At 34.1% G+C, this 13,978-nt stretch overlaps 1 protein-coding gene across 4 annotated transcripts in view; it reads right to left on the bottom strand.

The window, feature by feature from the left end:
- Window positions 1–13,978, bottom strand: part of SNX29 (sorting nexin 29) — a 142,262-nt gene that overhangs the window by 123,327 nt on the left and 4,957 nt on the right. For all 4 annotated transcript variants that reach the window (XR_012777580.1, XM_075514826.1, XM_075514828.1 and 1 more), the window contains exons 2-6: window positions 12,970–13,034; window positions 12,040–12,092; window positions 8,333–8,457; window positions 2,074–2,254; window positions 115–185 (exon numbers count right to left, since the gene is read on the bottom strand). Coding sequence is in view for 3 of the 4 variants with exons in the window: in XM_075514826.1 (XP_075370941.1) it covers window positions 115–185; window positions 2,074–2,254; window positions 8,333–8,457; window positions 12,040–12,092; window positions 12,970–13,034 (495 nt within the window). In the remaining variant the exon portion in view is untranslated. The remainder of the gene's footprint in view (window positions 1–114; window positions 186–2,073; window positions 2,255–8,332; window positions 8,458–12,039; window positions 12,093–12,969; window positions 13,035–13,978) is intronic.

The following is a 13,978-nucleotide window of genomic DNA, read 5'->3' as shown; positions in this document are numbered from 1 at the left end:
TTCTCCACATAAGCAAACAGTGTGTTAGAGAAGCTCCTCGCAACGAGGAACAGATATAACATCCCAAAATGAAATAGTTTTCCAAGAAGAGTGGCATTTAAGAGAAAGACTTACCAGCTGCCATCGTAGGGATCATACTAGAACGTTCTTCATCCATCATAAAAGACCAGTCTTCATAGAAGACACTATAATTTGAAAGGAAAAAAAAAGGAAAAAAAAGAATATGCAGTCCTATATTAACATATATTGCACTTCTAAAAGACATGAAAACCCTGAAAAATAAGTATGAGTACACCAATGGATCAAATTATATGTCATAGTAACTCCCTGAAGCCCTGAAATATATAGCACTGTCTGAACAGTTCAAAGACATGCTAAATAGTATCTTATATTCAGTTTCGGCTCTGCATTTTTTTAATGGGAAAAGCGCCACTCAGGGCAAGGCGGTTCATACTACATTAGCAGTCACAATATTTCTCTACACCTTTTTTTAAATAACTATAGTTGACCATAATTACCAAGCCATTTTATAAAATATTAGAATGCATGAATACAAACAAAAAGATCCATTTCATCTTGAGCAGCCTGATCTAGTGTAAGGTGTTCCTGCCCACAGCAGGGGGACTGGACTAGATGATCTTTAAAGGTCCCTTCTAACACAAACCATTCTATTAGTCTATGATTTGGTGACCTGTTTCAATATCCAAAACCACATCTATTACCCTAAATAGTTAGTGTCAACTAGGAATTTGGATGTAAGAAAAAAAAAGTTAACATGAATTTCACTGTGAACACATGAATTTAGTTGTTCTAAACTTGGTTCTTTTTAGTAGCAGGATGCTGTATTTTTACTATCAGCATTCAGTTAACTAAACATAAAAACAGATAGCAAGAAAACCCTCAACCTATATTAAATAATTTTGACAGATTCATTTAAAAGTTTCCAAACCAGGTAAGAATTGGGAATGTAAACTGATTCTGTAAATCCTATTTGAATTTGGATGACATTTAAATCTTAAATATTCTGGAATAAGCCTTTTTAGAAATAATATTTTATATACAATGCAGAGAGTGTTGACAATCCTGATACTGTGCAAATATTGCTTACAAGCATGAGAGTAATTAGTGACACAGCAATCCAAGTCAGTTTTCAGATTTTTTTTTCCTTTGTTGTTTCATTCATCTTTATTTGATTTCATATCAAAATCTGTCTTGCAAGAAAGCTACAGAGGACTGGAACAGACTAAAAATAAAGAGGCGGCAATAACGAGCTCGGTTCTGGCAACAATCTTATCCAGTACATCCATTAATTGATGCAAATGGAAAGAATGCCTTTCTGCTAAATCCATTGGACTTGATGAAGCTCAACAGTTATTGATAAAAAAGGGAAATACCCATATTTTCAAAAAGAAAAGGAGTTGAAGATGTATGAGGAAAAAGGTAGGACTCAGTTAAGTATGAACTCAAGGGTATTTTGCACATCCAAAGTACCTTAGGATTTCACAATGCGTACTAAGTTATTCTCAGTAACTGTAACAAAAAGGTTCACAGACTGGTACAAAATGACTTCCAACTGAGCTGCAGTAGTAGCTACCTATTGTTTGACTGCTGGAGCTTTTCAGTTACAGTACGAGCATCTCCAAAAGGCAACAGGCAATTACCACTGATGAATTTATAAGATGAAGGCTGCAATTGTGTACTATTTTAATGGAATAAGAGGGGCACCTCAAAGCATGGTGTCAAAGTCTCAGTGAGGAAAACTGTTGAAAGAATAGGGAAGGGAGTTAGGAAAGAGGATGGAAATGAAGATGAGGATAGAAGCTTATATTCTCACGTGCTAGAATGAAGACAGTTTCAGGTCACATGTTGATATAGGCACTAGCCACCATCTTAATGGCTGCCAAAATTTCAAAAATTAACAAAACAAAAGTATGAGATTAAGTGGCTTCACTAGCATAGTAATTAATATGGTATATTATTACAGCTGTGGTTTTTGGTTGTTTGTTTTTTTTTAATCTCAGTACTTCATTTGTCAATACATTTCCTGCATTACAAAGCTACCAAATACAGTACCTGAGTCGATTCTTATCTGCAAGCAGCATATGAACATATCTTTCCAGGGAATGTTCATTTAATGCACAGCGCAACCAAGCCCGGCCTCTACCAATATCTGTAGTAATTGTCTTCAGAGAGTAAAAGCGCTGCAGTTCATGTTTATTCAGAACTTCTTTCACATAGTACCAAAACACTGGCTCTGGAATTAAAAACAACAAAAAAAACCAACCCACCAAAAAACGCTAAGTTCATATCTGAATGCATTTACATGCAATTTCAAAGAACAAGCAGGTAATGGTATATAACTTTGAACAAAGGTGAATCATTTACCATCTTTGTATAACTCTCCAGTTAAATAGGTTATTTATTTCTACAGAACTTGGGCTATTTAAGCACTTGGAACTTTTAACTTCATTGAAAAAGCTGGACACACACATTAACGGATTCTATCTTACATTTTTAAATAGAATTCACATTTAAAAGCACATTTAAGCTAGTATTTCATCCATAGAACGTCCTGTCCACATGTTCAGCTGGGAATATATTAAGCAAAGGAAAAAAGTTCTTTAGAACTCTATCTTACTGCTGATTGTGAAATGTTAGAAGCTAGGTCCAAAGGAAGAGATAGCTCCAGAATTTGCAGATGTGCAAATGACAAATTCATACTACTTTAAAAAAAAAAAGTGTTACATTTAAAAGGCAACAATACCCCTTTCCACTAAAATACTTTCCTTGCCCTGTCCCCAAATACTGATTAAAAGTTTTTTTGCAGTTGCCTCAAATTTCTCAATTGGAGGTAACAAAAATCTACATCAGTAATTGTAAATGTACAGTAAAACACCTAGTATTTTACATATTCCTGCTTCTTAACTGAATAAGAACATATTTTAAGGACATATTTATTACAATTCACCTCTTACCATTTTCTGAGGGTGAAAAGAACAACCAAACATCAGATAATTCATCTGTAAGACTTGAATCATTACTATATGGTATAGTTTGGCAATCATTAGTCATTAATGTTGCATCAAATACATACTGCTTGAAAGTATCTTAAAATATAACACTAACAATAACGTTCATGTGGCTTTGATTTGTTATAGATAGAATTGCTCGAATAACTAGAACAGTTTCAAAGCTGTTAATCTATACAATTAGTAACATATTAAGAGACTGAATTTAAGGAAAATAGGATATTTTTACGAGCAAAAAAATCTGAGAAACCTAAGCATTACAAAAAAAAAAAAAATGTAAAACACATCAGTCTGTCAGGGAAGACATGTAGGTACTCCTTTTGACAGCTTAATGAATGTCTTTGCTCAATATTTTTTTTAAGTTAACATAAAAGGGAAAATAATTCTATTGTACAAGTGAATGGTGCACTATCACCTCAAAGTTTATGCTGGCTTTTGATCATAACCTCAATGTAGGCAGCATAAAGCAGATGTTTAAAGACAGTTAAAAAATTTCCTCAAAGACACAGAAAAAAAATTCACACAAGGGAGAAAACAGATTGATCCTGCCATGCCTTGCTTATCACTTTTCTAAATCTTTTTTAATGTAGTAAGAATTTTAAGAAAAGGCCATCCATGACACTTCTCTTTCTCTCTGCTAAATAAAGAGCATGCAGTCAGATTTTGAATAGGTTTTCACCACAGCTTATGATTTCTCTTGGTGAAATATGCTCATTTGAGGATATGGGTTATTTTATTAATCTCTGCTGAAAGCCAAATACAGCATTAGATCAGCAAAGTTTGTAATATAATTTTAGAAACCTAAACACATAACAAGCAGGTTAGACTCATTAACTAAAAGTTTTGCCAAATACACCAAAAAGTTTTGACAGCTACACAAGAATAACCCAGAGTTCCTCTAAATTAGACAAATGTCCAAAACACAGGAACCATTGAACTGACAATGTAAGATGCATAACTAAAGGTATATTTTGCTGTACTAGGACCTCACAGGCACGTTAACATGCTAACAACAAGGAGGTCCACTGAACATATAAGAGCATTCAAATATCATATGTCCCACTCTTTTGGCTTCACCTTATTTGATCTGCATTTCAAAAAGAAAATGCATGTATATTAAAAAAAAGTTCCTTAAAATGCCAGATTTGTATCATGATGATAGTGATTTAATGATTTCATTGTTTCTTGTGACCAATGAGACTCATTTTTTCATCTTGCTAATGCTCAAAACAATACTAAAGTAGGAAGTGAAAATATTACAGGAATACAGAAAACAAGTAGATTTCCCTTTGTGCTGAGAGTGAAACTCAGTGTTTCTTGGCATTCTGATTATTTACAGATATTGAGGATTTTGAAAAGCTTCAAAATTTGGGTTATCATCAGCTTTTAATCAAAATCTATCCAATGGAAATAAAGTAAGAGCATTCCATACTCTAAGTCCCTCCATGACATACTTTACAAAAACAGTAATGTAAGTTAGTAAGTACTGTAAGTTACTAAGTTCTCTTCTTTGAGAGTAGCATTAAATGAAAATCCAAGGCCTAACTGTTGATTATTTTTCATAGCAAATAATCCAATACTTGTTATTCAGAAGTAAGATCATTTTAATTTCAGTAAAATACAATTTGTACAATTGTACTGTAGGCAGAGAAGACACTGACATTATGCAATTCACCCAAATATTAATCACTTTGTGAAAAGTCTATTTAATTTTAATAATATCACAGTTCCGACAACTGCAATACCACCAGTCATTAATCAGCACCAAACAGCAGTCACGTCTCAAGCTGAGAGCATGCAGATCAGTCTGAAGACAGGTTCAGGGCCTTCTCATGCAAAAAAAAAAAAAGTAAAGAAAATGATCTACACTGTGCAGCCATTATGCATTTCAGTGTCTGTTCTGTCAAGTAATTAAAGAACAGTTTCATATTTGTCACGATTGTCTCACAGTAGAACATTCTTTGCTATAGTTGGAAATATTAGTTCTTTTGCTTTTAATTGAGAGTATCATTAAATGAAGTTTATATTCCATAAGCCTTGGTCTATCATTTTAATTTCTAACCATAGTAACTGATTTTACCATATTAGCCCTCAGCATTACTCTACAATGTCCTACTACTCATAAGCAAGCTATGATATGCAAAGTAGTAAAACTATAAACATATTGTGACTTAGCAACAATTTCAAAATACATTCCCATTTTTAGTATTGACATGCCACGAGGCTGTGAACAAGCCACATCCATAATTCTGCCATGGTTTACCTATCCGTAAATGGATAATACTATCCTACAGTTATAGCATCAAAGCATATACATTAATCTATAGCAATACACAGCACCAGAACTACTAAAAAAAAAAAAAAAAAGCAACAGAGACAAAATTTTGCTTCAGCCTTAAGAAGAGAAGGCTTAGGGGGAGGACAGACACTTAATAGCAGCCCTCCAGTACGTACAAGGAAGTCATCAAGAAGACTGATTTAGGCTCTTCACATCAGCACATAGCAGGACAATAGCAGACAACAGTGATAAGTTAAAACAAGAGAGGCTCAGACTGAATACAAGGAAAAACTCTTTCATCATGAGGACAGTCAAATGTTGGAAGGTGGTTGACCAAAGAGGTTGTGCAGTCTGTGGACGTTTTAAAGTCCCAAATGGATAAAGCCCTGAGCAACCTTGTTTAACTTTACAGATTATCTTTGTAGGACTGCAGACCTCCTGAGGACCCTTCCAACTTGAATTAGCCTATGATCCTCTGAGTGCATAAAAAAATACTGCTATGAACTATTACTGCTATTACTGACAGAAAGGTTTCAGCAAGTCTGGAACCTCTAATAAAACAGCAGAAAGAGCAGCCAGAGCCAATGGAAGAGCTGATCTATTTAGAATCTTTCAGCAACATTGTCCTAACAATTTTTAGTGAATACTGCATCAGCTACAGTATTCTCACATAATCTTAACTGAAGTTAAATGGAGACCCTCATATTGTTACAAACTAAAGACAGAATACAGTTTTATTGTTTGATGGTTTTGTTTAGATTGCTTAACATAAGATTAAAGGAGCTGCGTTATGCCTGTAATGACAATACCATCAATTGATACCAAACCACACTGATGTTAGGAATTTTACTTGAATATATATTTAAAAAATTAAAGTATTTCAAATAGGATTTCTAAGTCATAGTTCCAAAGAAATACTACTGGAGTTTTTATTTAAAACTTTTATTTTCATTTAAGAAAAACAAAGTAAAACACTGAAGCTCTTAGATGCAAAATGATGCTACATTGTTTACAGCCATTTGAAAGCACAGTTTGTCATGAAGTATCTGTAAATTTCCAATAAAAAACACTGATGAATAATTTTATTTTTCAATTATCAAAGCCTGAATGTATAGCCTAAACAGCAGTATTCCACTATGTTAAAGAAAAATATGACACCTGTGATTATGTTAGACAGAATGGAATATAAATCATACCAGAGTCACTTGCCTGAAAGTGATAAAAATATAGAAGTACTTTGTAACTACTTTCAGAAAAAAAAAAAAAAAAAAACACTAATTCGCAAAGATAAATGCAAAGATAATTTCCATTTAAAAAAAAAAAAGTTCCTCTTCTTAGTCACTGTACAGCATTCAATTTGCTGCAAAGCAGCCACATTTTTGTTCTTGAACTTCCATACATTGCTTAAGCTTCTTAAGGAGTAAAAATGATGCTTTCTTCCTTCTTCCATTCCCCAACCATAGACGACTTTTCCGACTTTCTCCTCTTTCTCCACATCATCTCACTGACAAGCACCCAAATAAGACACACATACACACGAACGTATAGCAAAATTGTTACTAAGTTCCCAAGTATCAGAAATGCACTTTTGTACATCTGACCACTAAAAGACAGAACCAAAAACTTCATACACCCTTGACGTTACTCACAGACAAGACAGAAGTCATAAGAATTATACGTAATGTCTTCAAAGTTAAAGACAGACTATTTGCATAAATCAGAGAGAGCGTAACAGGGGAGAACATTCTCTGCATCAAAGCATAAGACTCTCAATTGCAAGTTGGGGGCATAAAGAGCAGATAACCAAACCACTACCCATTAAAGAGATGGAAGCTACCAGGGGCTTAAAGAGACCACAGAGTACCTAATCCTCAATTACAAACACACACAAGGGACAAAAAAGCATACAGAAGAGCCAAAAAATCCGTAAAGATTGTGTAAACAGCTGAATTTTTTCTTACTTGTCCACTAAGCGTCAAGTCTTGCCCATTACTAAGTAAAAGAGGCAAACATGGGAAACTCACCAACTTCTCTAAAAGCATAGCTATTTTAGCTCCCCAAAAAAGCTAAGTCTGGAGGCTCTAACCCATTTGCAGGGAAGTCAGCACACAAGACCCAACATTTCACCCTGTCATCCACAGGAAACAAGTCTGTTGTTACAGCAATTTAAGAACACCATTATATCAAACTACACATTTTGTGTTAATATAATATCCATTATATGCAGTTGTCTGGTGTAACTGTAAGTTATGGCTGGAGATCAAAATGTATTAACAATTCTAGTACCACTGAATATATTTAAAAAAAAAAAAAAAAACAAAAACAAAACCCAAAACCTCACTATGTGTTACAGGTTACACTTGACGGAGTTTCAAAAGCCAAAAAGAAACCTCTTTATGTGTACCCTGTTTAAGAAAAAAGATACTGTATGTCAAACTTCACAACAAAACTGATGAAGATTAACACCTTCATATACTTTTGATAAAAAAAAAAAAAGGGAAACTTCAAGGTGAAGAGAAGGCAAGAAAAATAAAGGAATCTTTTCTTTAAATGTGGGGAAAGTAATAAAACACAACTCAACCAATATAAGTAATGTAACCTTTGTTTTTAAAATTACATCAATACTTAGAAGTTAAACATATCTGATGCTATAGAATATGGCAGTTAAAGAACAGAGTAAGACAAGTCTAAGAATGAAAATGTTGTAGTAAAAACTTAACAGCACAATTACACAACGTTTATCCCTACCAGAATTCAAAAGAAATTTGCCAATGATACTATTCATGATGCAACTGTAGGAAGTGCAGATTTCCAAACACCAAAACTTCTAGAGAAACTTGGTATGAAAGTTAAACTAGATTAAGAAAGCAATAACCATTTTGACTGCTTAATGAGGGTCCAAGTATTAAGTATGCTACGAACAGTCTGCAGTTTGGTGCATTGCTTAAAACTTCCTTTAGAAATCATATCACTTGTTTGCACTTATCAACTGTTTAAAATAGAATAGTTATGATTAACGAATTACCTGTTTCAGTTTTACTGGAGAAACCTGCTGCCTGTTTGATCGCTGCTGCTGTTAATGCTAGTCCTCGGCTCCTCCTCAGACCATGCTGTAACACAGCTTCAAACTGAGCACACAAACAAGTGACTCTGCAACAGAATTTTTAAAGAAATCATGTGAAAAGAACAGTCAACTATGTTTCTGTAGAGCAGGTTTATTCCAAATCTCTGAATAGAGAATGTAAAGGTGAACCATTATCTTATATGTAGTGAAAGACCCCTTGTATGTACTAATCTCATTATTTGCAAACAGTATAATCTACTTATACCCACAATCTCGTCATGACTACCCAAAGCTGGGGCACAAGTTACATTCAGAAGAACTGGCAATCAATTTAAGAAATCATCCTCACCTGCTATACTGGTTGTTAGTCATGTTATTTCAGCTTCAGATTACTTACTTTTCATGTAATGCAATTATATTTTCATAAATATACTTTGTACTACACATGCAATGAATGATTTTCTGAAAATATGCTATAACCTCCTATACAATTAATAGACAATTTTGTTAATTAGCATTAGTACACTATAATTCAAGCCTAGGAAAACAATTAAACGTACATTTTAATGTCCTTCAGAAATCCTAGGCATAGGGAAACAAGAAAGATTTTTCTGGAGATGTGTTGAATCTTCCGTTTTTGATGTTGTTCTCTACAATGCTATTTATAAATTTCCTGATTTTTTTTTAAACATAACCCAGTTAATAAATCAATTTTCACACAGGTAGAAACACTGTAAAACCAGCAAAGTTTTAAAATTCTGCCTGCCAAAGAAAGGAATATTATAGTAACCTACAGAGAATAGTAAGGCTTAAGGTATAACAGACATGAATGCAATCTGTTTGTTTGAAATCTTATTTTCTCTAAGTTTTACTTTTGCCATTAAGTACACAATACTTAAGCTTTGAGAAAGTTGTCACCTGGCTGCCAAAGCTGATTACTACAAGTAAGGACAGATACTTTAACCAAGTTCAAGCAAATAAATAAAAACACTTGAGAAAGTGGCTCAGGACTCTGCCCCGGCATTCCAGAAGTACAGAGTTCTATTCAGGGTCACAAAAAAGCACAAGATCTCAGGAGGAATCCTTACAGAAAAAGAGATATATTAACCGTAATTGCCCTAGACAGAAGAGTTTTTAACACATAATGCTTTCCAGTACATCTATGTTAGGAAAACTTTACTTTGTTAGGAAAACTTTACTAATAAAGCAGAATATAACTCAAACAATACTTAAGATGATTGTGGAGCAGTTGTGATTAATTTTTGCCAAAAAGACTGCTGCTGTTACAAATGGAAATTCCAGCAGATACATGACCCCCAAGAAAAAAAAAAAAAAAATCTACTTGACTTTTTCGATTCAGAAAAAGCAGAACAGAAACAAGGTTCTGTGAAAGAGCTCATATTATTAAAAATCCATGTGCACTGAGAATCAAAGCAAGAAAACTGTGCAGTATTTTACAGGAAAGTTTAGCCACTAGTAAAACAAAATAAAATTTTAAAAAATCAGGTATTCTACAATGCCCAATATACATAGTGTATTTACTAGACAGCATCACAAGGGTATGTTAAATAAACAAATACAGAAAAACATGGAGAAGTCTAGTTTACATAGACATAGTAGAACTTTGAACAATTATAATTTCAAAAAAAACCAACTGGGAGAACACAACTTGGAGAGTCATGGATTTTACTGGATTGTGATCTCAATTCTCAGACTATCCTCATTTTCAAAATTATGTCACAATATTTAGCATAGTAACAAGCTCAAGCACCATGGAATTTAGGAAAAAAAAGAATCTATTAATGTAATCTCCACTTCCTTTTTAATCCTGAAACTGCCTAGCTATAATCCATTATTCAGCACGTCTACTGAATTCTAAGGAAAATATTTATAAGTAAAATTTGGCCAGCATTATATCCTTGGAATCCTAACTCTCACCATTTATCAGAAGACAAATACTAAAGGTCAACATTCAAATTATTAAACAACTGCAGCAAAGCAGTTGTGCAAGCAAACTGAGCAACAAAGAAGAATTTTTAGATCCAGAGAATTTGCTCTACATAGGAGGTACCTCCTTCTAGCCGAGTTTACACAATCTACTACAAAGGCAAACGTCGTCAATACATTGTCTCACATAAACTAAACAGTAAAGATTAAATAACTATCTCTAGTTGATGCTTCTGTGCCAACAGCTATAGCTGCACAGCCAGTCCAACTGCTAGGTGCTTCAGCCCCACCATCCCTTTATCCCACCTGCACCTTCTTGCTTCCTCCCTTGCACCAGCTTCTGTCCATCAAACCCTGTGCTGAACAAATGCTGTACGGAACTGTTTCCACTATGCTAGTTCAATAGAACACTATTACTCTAAGTCTGTTTCCCCAAAACACTGTAGGCTGAAACAGTTAAGGGCAGGACAGGATAACAGGAGTAGCCAAAAGTCAGACAGGCTTAAGCTGCCATGGAGTAGCACTAGCCTGGAATTTCACACACAGGTAATGCACAAGAGCTGCATTACAAGCTGCTCCTGAAAGGAGATGGGTTTGCCCTCTCATCCCTTGTTGCTTCTTCCTCCTCTTCTGCACTTCCCATTGCTTCTAGCTGCATGATCTTCCCCTCCTTGCAGCAACGCTAGCATTCACCAGACATTTTACTGATTTAACTCACTAAAATGGCAGAAAGTTATCCTTTTCCATTATTTCTTCTTTTACTAAATTAATTCAGAGGGGACTGGATGATCACCAGGCATTACTTAAAAAGGTGGTAGAAAGGAGTAGTACTGAAGTCAGGGACCTTAAGGAGATAATTGAACCCTCCCCATCCCTTCAGTAGCAATGAATTGTTATGTTGGCTTTCCAGAAGTCATGAAACCACACCCTTAGACATGTTCTTAAGGACTGAATTGGGAGGGGATTGGAGAGAACTTTATGCATCATTTATAAATGGTCAACAGATAATTAACTTCTTCCCAAAAGGCAGAGTCAAACTTCAGGGACAACAAACAACTGCATTTAATCCTGGTGTTTTATTTATCTGAGATTCTTTGATAGGACAGATTCAGAGAAAGACTCAATAGGATACAAAAAGAACTGCACTTTCTGTCCGCCAGTCATCAACTTAAAAGCCTTAAAAACCAATATGTCATATCCAACAACAAATGCAACTAATAGGAATTAAATTACTTTTTTGACTTACATTAATAAAAAGGAACAACTTCTTTACAGAAAAAGAAGAAAAACAGGTTTAAAACATGTCAGGAATAAGAAAAGAATAAGAATGAAAATTTTCTTAATGACTATGTGTTAAACACACTTGACACTGAAGTGTCAAGCTTCACGAAACACAGGTTTATTGGTAATAAATATGCATTCATTTTAAAAGAGGTTTTAGGGAAAGTAAATTCTCCCAATCTCATGTTTAGACCTCAGAATTCAATGCTTTGTCATGAACTCTGCAGCCACTTAAACACTTGTAACTTCATACAGAAGAACACTCTTTGTTAAGCTGTCAAATTTGTAATAAGATGAAAAATTTAGAGTCCCATGTCAGTGTTTGTGTAAACAAAAGGAACTAGGGGTTTTTTTGAGCACGTCAAATATCTTGTGCCATATGTTTTATGTCATTATGATACATAATCTAAGCATGTTAAAACTTTCTCAGACTATTTTACCTGCTATCAGAGTCTGAAGCAATTTCTTTTCTTCCTCCAAACCGTATTTGACACTGCAATAAACAGATTTTAAGAAATTCTTGTTACACTAACAAACTCAATATTCTGAAATATTTCCATATAAGAAACAAAGTCATAACAGAAAAGGAAGAAGTACAAAATAAAGCATTGGCAAATACAGCCTGTAACCAAAAAGTGCTTTACAGCATCCTGTTCCACTAAACGGGCAACTCTTACAGTTCAAATATATTCTTGCTAGCCAGAACAATACACCTGCAGATCCTTCAATAAATTTAAAATTGAGTAAAAATTACTACTTTTGAGTTTTAAATGTACACCCACAAAAACAAACACTGCTCCTATTCAGCTCAGTGCTACAATTACAGAAGAGTCATTCTTCATAAAACGTATCATTTGGCTTACTTTTGAGGCATTCTTTTGCCTCCCAAGCTCTCCTAAATCGAATCTAGTCTATGAAATCCTACTTGCTGAACTTCATGTTGACGCAAGATACATCCATCCATAAATAAATCCCATCTTTACCTGTATTTTAACCATTCACTAAAATCCTAGTGTAAAGAAGAAAAGCTGCTACTGTAAAATGTTAACCAATTTAGCCTTTGCTGTAGACTACAACTTAGTTCAGTCAAATAAGTATTACAAATACATATTTATAATATATACTCTATATTATTATATATATTTATAATATATATAAATATTACAGATATAATATGTCAAGAACAAGAATTTTAAACAAATACTGCATAACAGTTGTTTGCTAGCAGACACAACAACTCAGTAGTACTGTGTGAAAGACAAGATTTCTTCTTTGGCTCGTAAAGAAGAGAAAAAAGGGCAAAGACAGTTCCTGCTGGTACTGACAACTCCGAGTAAGTATACTGTGGAAATATGTATCAGATTTCTCACCTGTTTAACTGCATCCAGTAGCCGTTCTAGAAGAAACTGTCGTTTAGTGTCATTGTTCTGTGAACCTGAAATTCAACAAAATTATATCATTTTAAAATAAATAATTTTTTAAGAAAAATACATTCGGGCCCTGAAAACTTTCTTCCCATGACAATTATTCTATTAAATGTATTAATGTATTTTCTGTAAGTAAAATGATGCAGTATAAGTCTGTGCTTTGAGGTTTCAAGTAGCCTTTCTCTCATATGCAGGAATACTGTTTGAAATATCATCTAGAGTCTTATTTTAGTAAGATTCTGGTTTCATGATAACAGGTATATTGCAGCAATACCAAATATAGTATAATTGTGCACAACCAGCACAGCTTGCCCCTAGCTTCTTAGCACAACCACCTGTGGGGCCATACTGCAAGCCTGGAACTGACCTAATTTAAGAGATTTTTTTTTATTTATTTTTTTGTTGTTGGTGGTTGGATTAGGTGTAAGATGGAGCTCGCACTGCAACCCCATAAATATTCATACTGGGACAACTACGAGGGTACTGCATCATCATAGCACAAGAAAAGAATGGAAAATGAGAAAGAGACATCAGGAATATCTTCTTACTGTCAAACAACCTTACTGCAGAAAGAGTTTTAAGTCAGGTAAGCAGAGAGCAATTGTTACAATAAATCCCTTAAAATTTAACTACCAGCATAGTTCTTCCTGATTAACACCTATAAAATCTAGTTTGTTACTATACAAGCAACTACACAAGACAATCTTTAACTTCTCAATCACTTCAACAACAAATAGCATAATACTTCGCTTGTCGGAATATGCTTTATAAACTCCCGTTAATATGTGTAAAATTTATTGTTTAATTAACCTACATCACCTCTATCATTCTTTATTCTGAGCTTAAGTTCAAAATATTCTTCAAGAACCTCCGTGAGCTCTCTGGAATTAAAGTCATTCTATTCTTCTTTTCCTCCCAAAGAACATACAACTAATATATGCATAAAGTGAAA

This window comes from Mycteria americana, chromosome 12 (assembly GCF_035582795.1).
Source record: "Mycteria americana isolate JAX WOST 10 ecotype Jacksonville Zoo and Gardens chromosome 12, USCA_MyAme_1.0, whole genome shotgun sequence".
Lineage (NCBI taxonomy): Eukaryota > Metazoa > Chordata > Aves > Ciconiiformes > Ciconiidae > Mycteria > Mycteria americana.
Note: the sequence above shows the minus strand (reverse complement) of the source record. Positions and strands in the feature narration are given on the sequence as shown.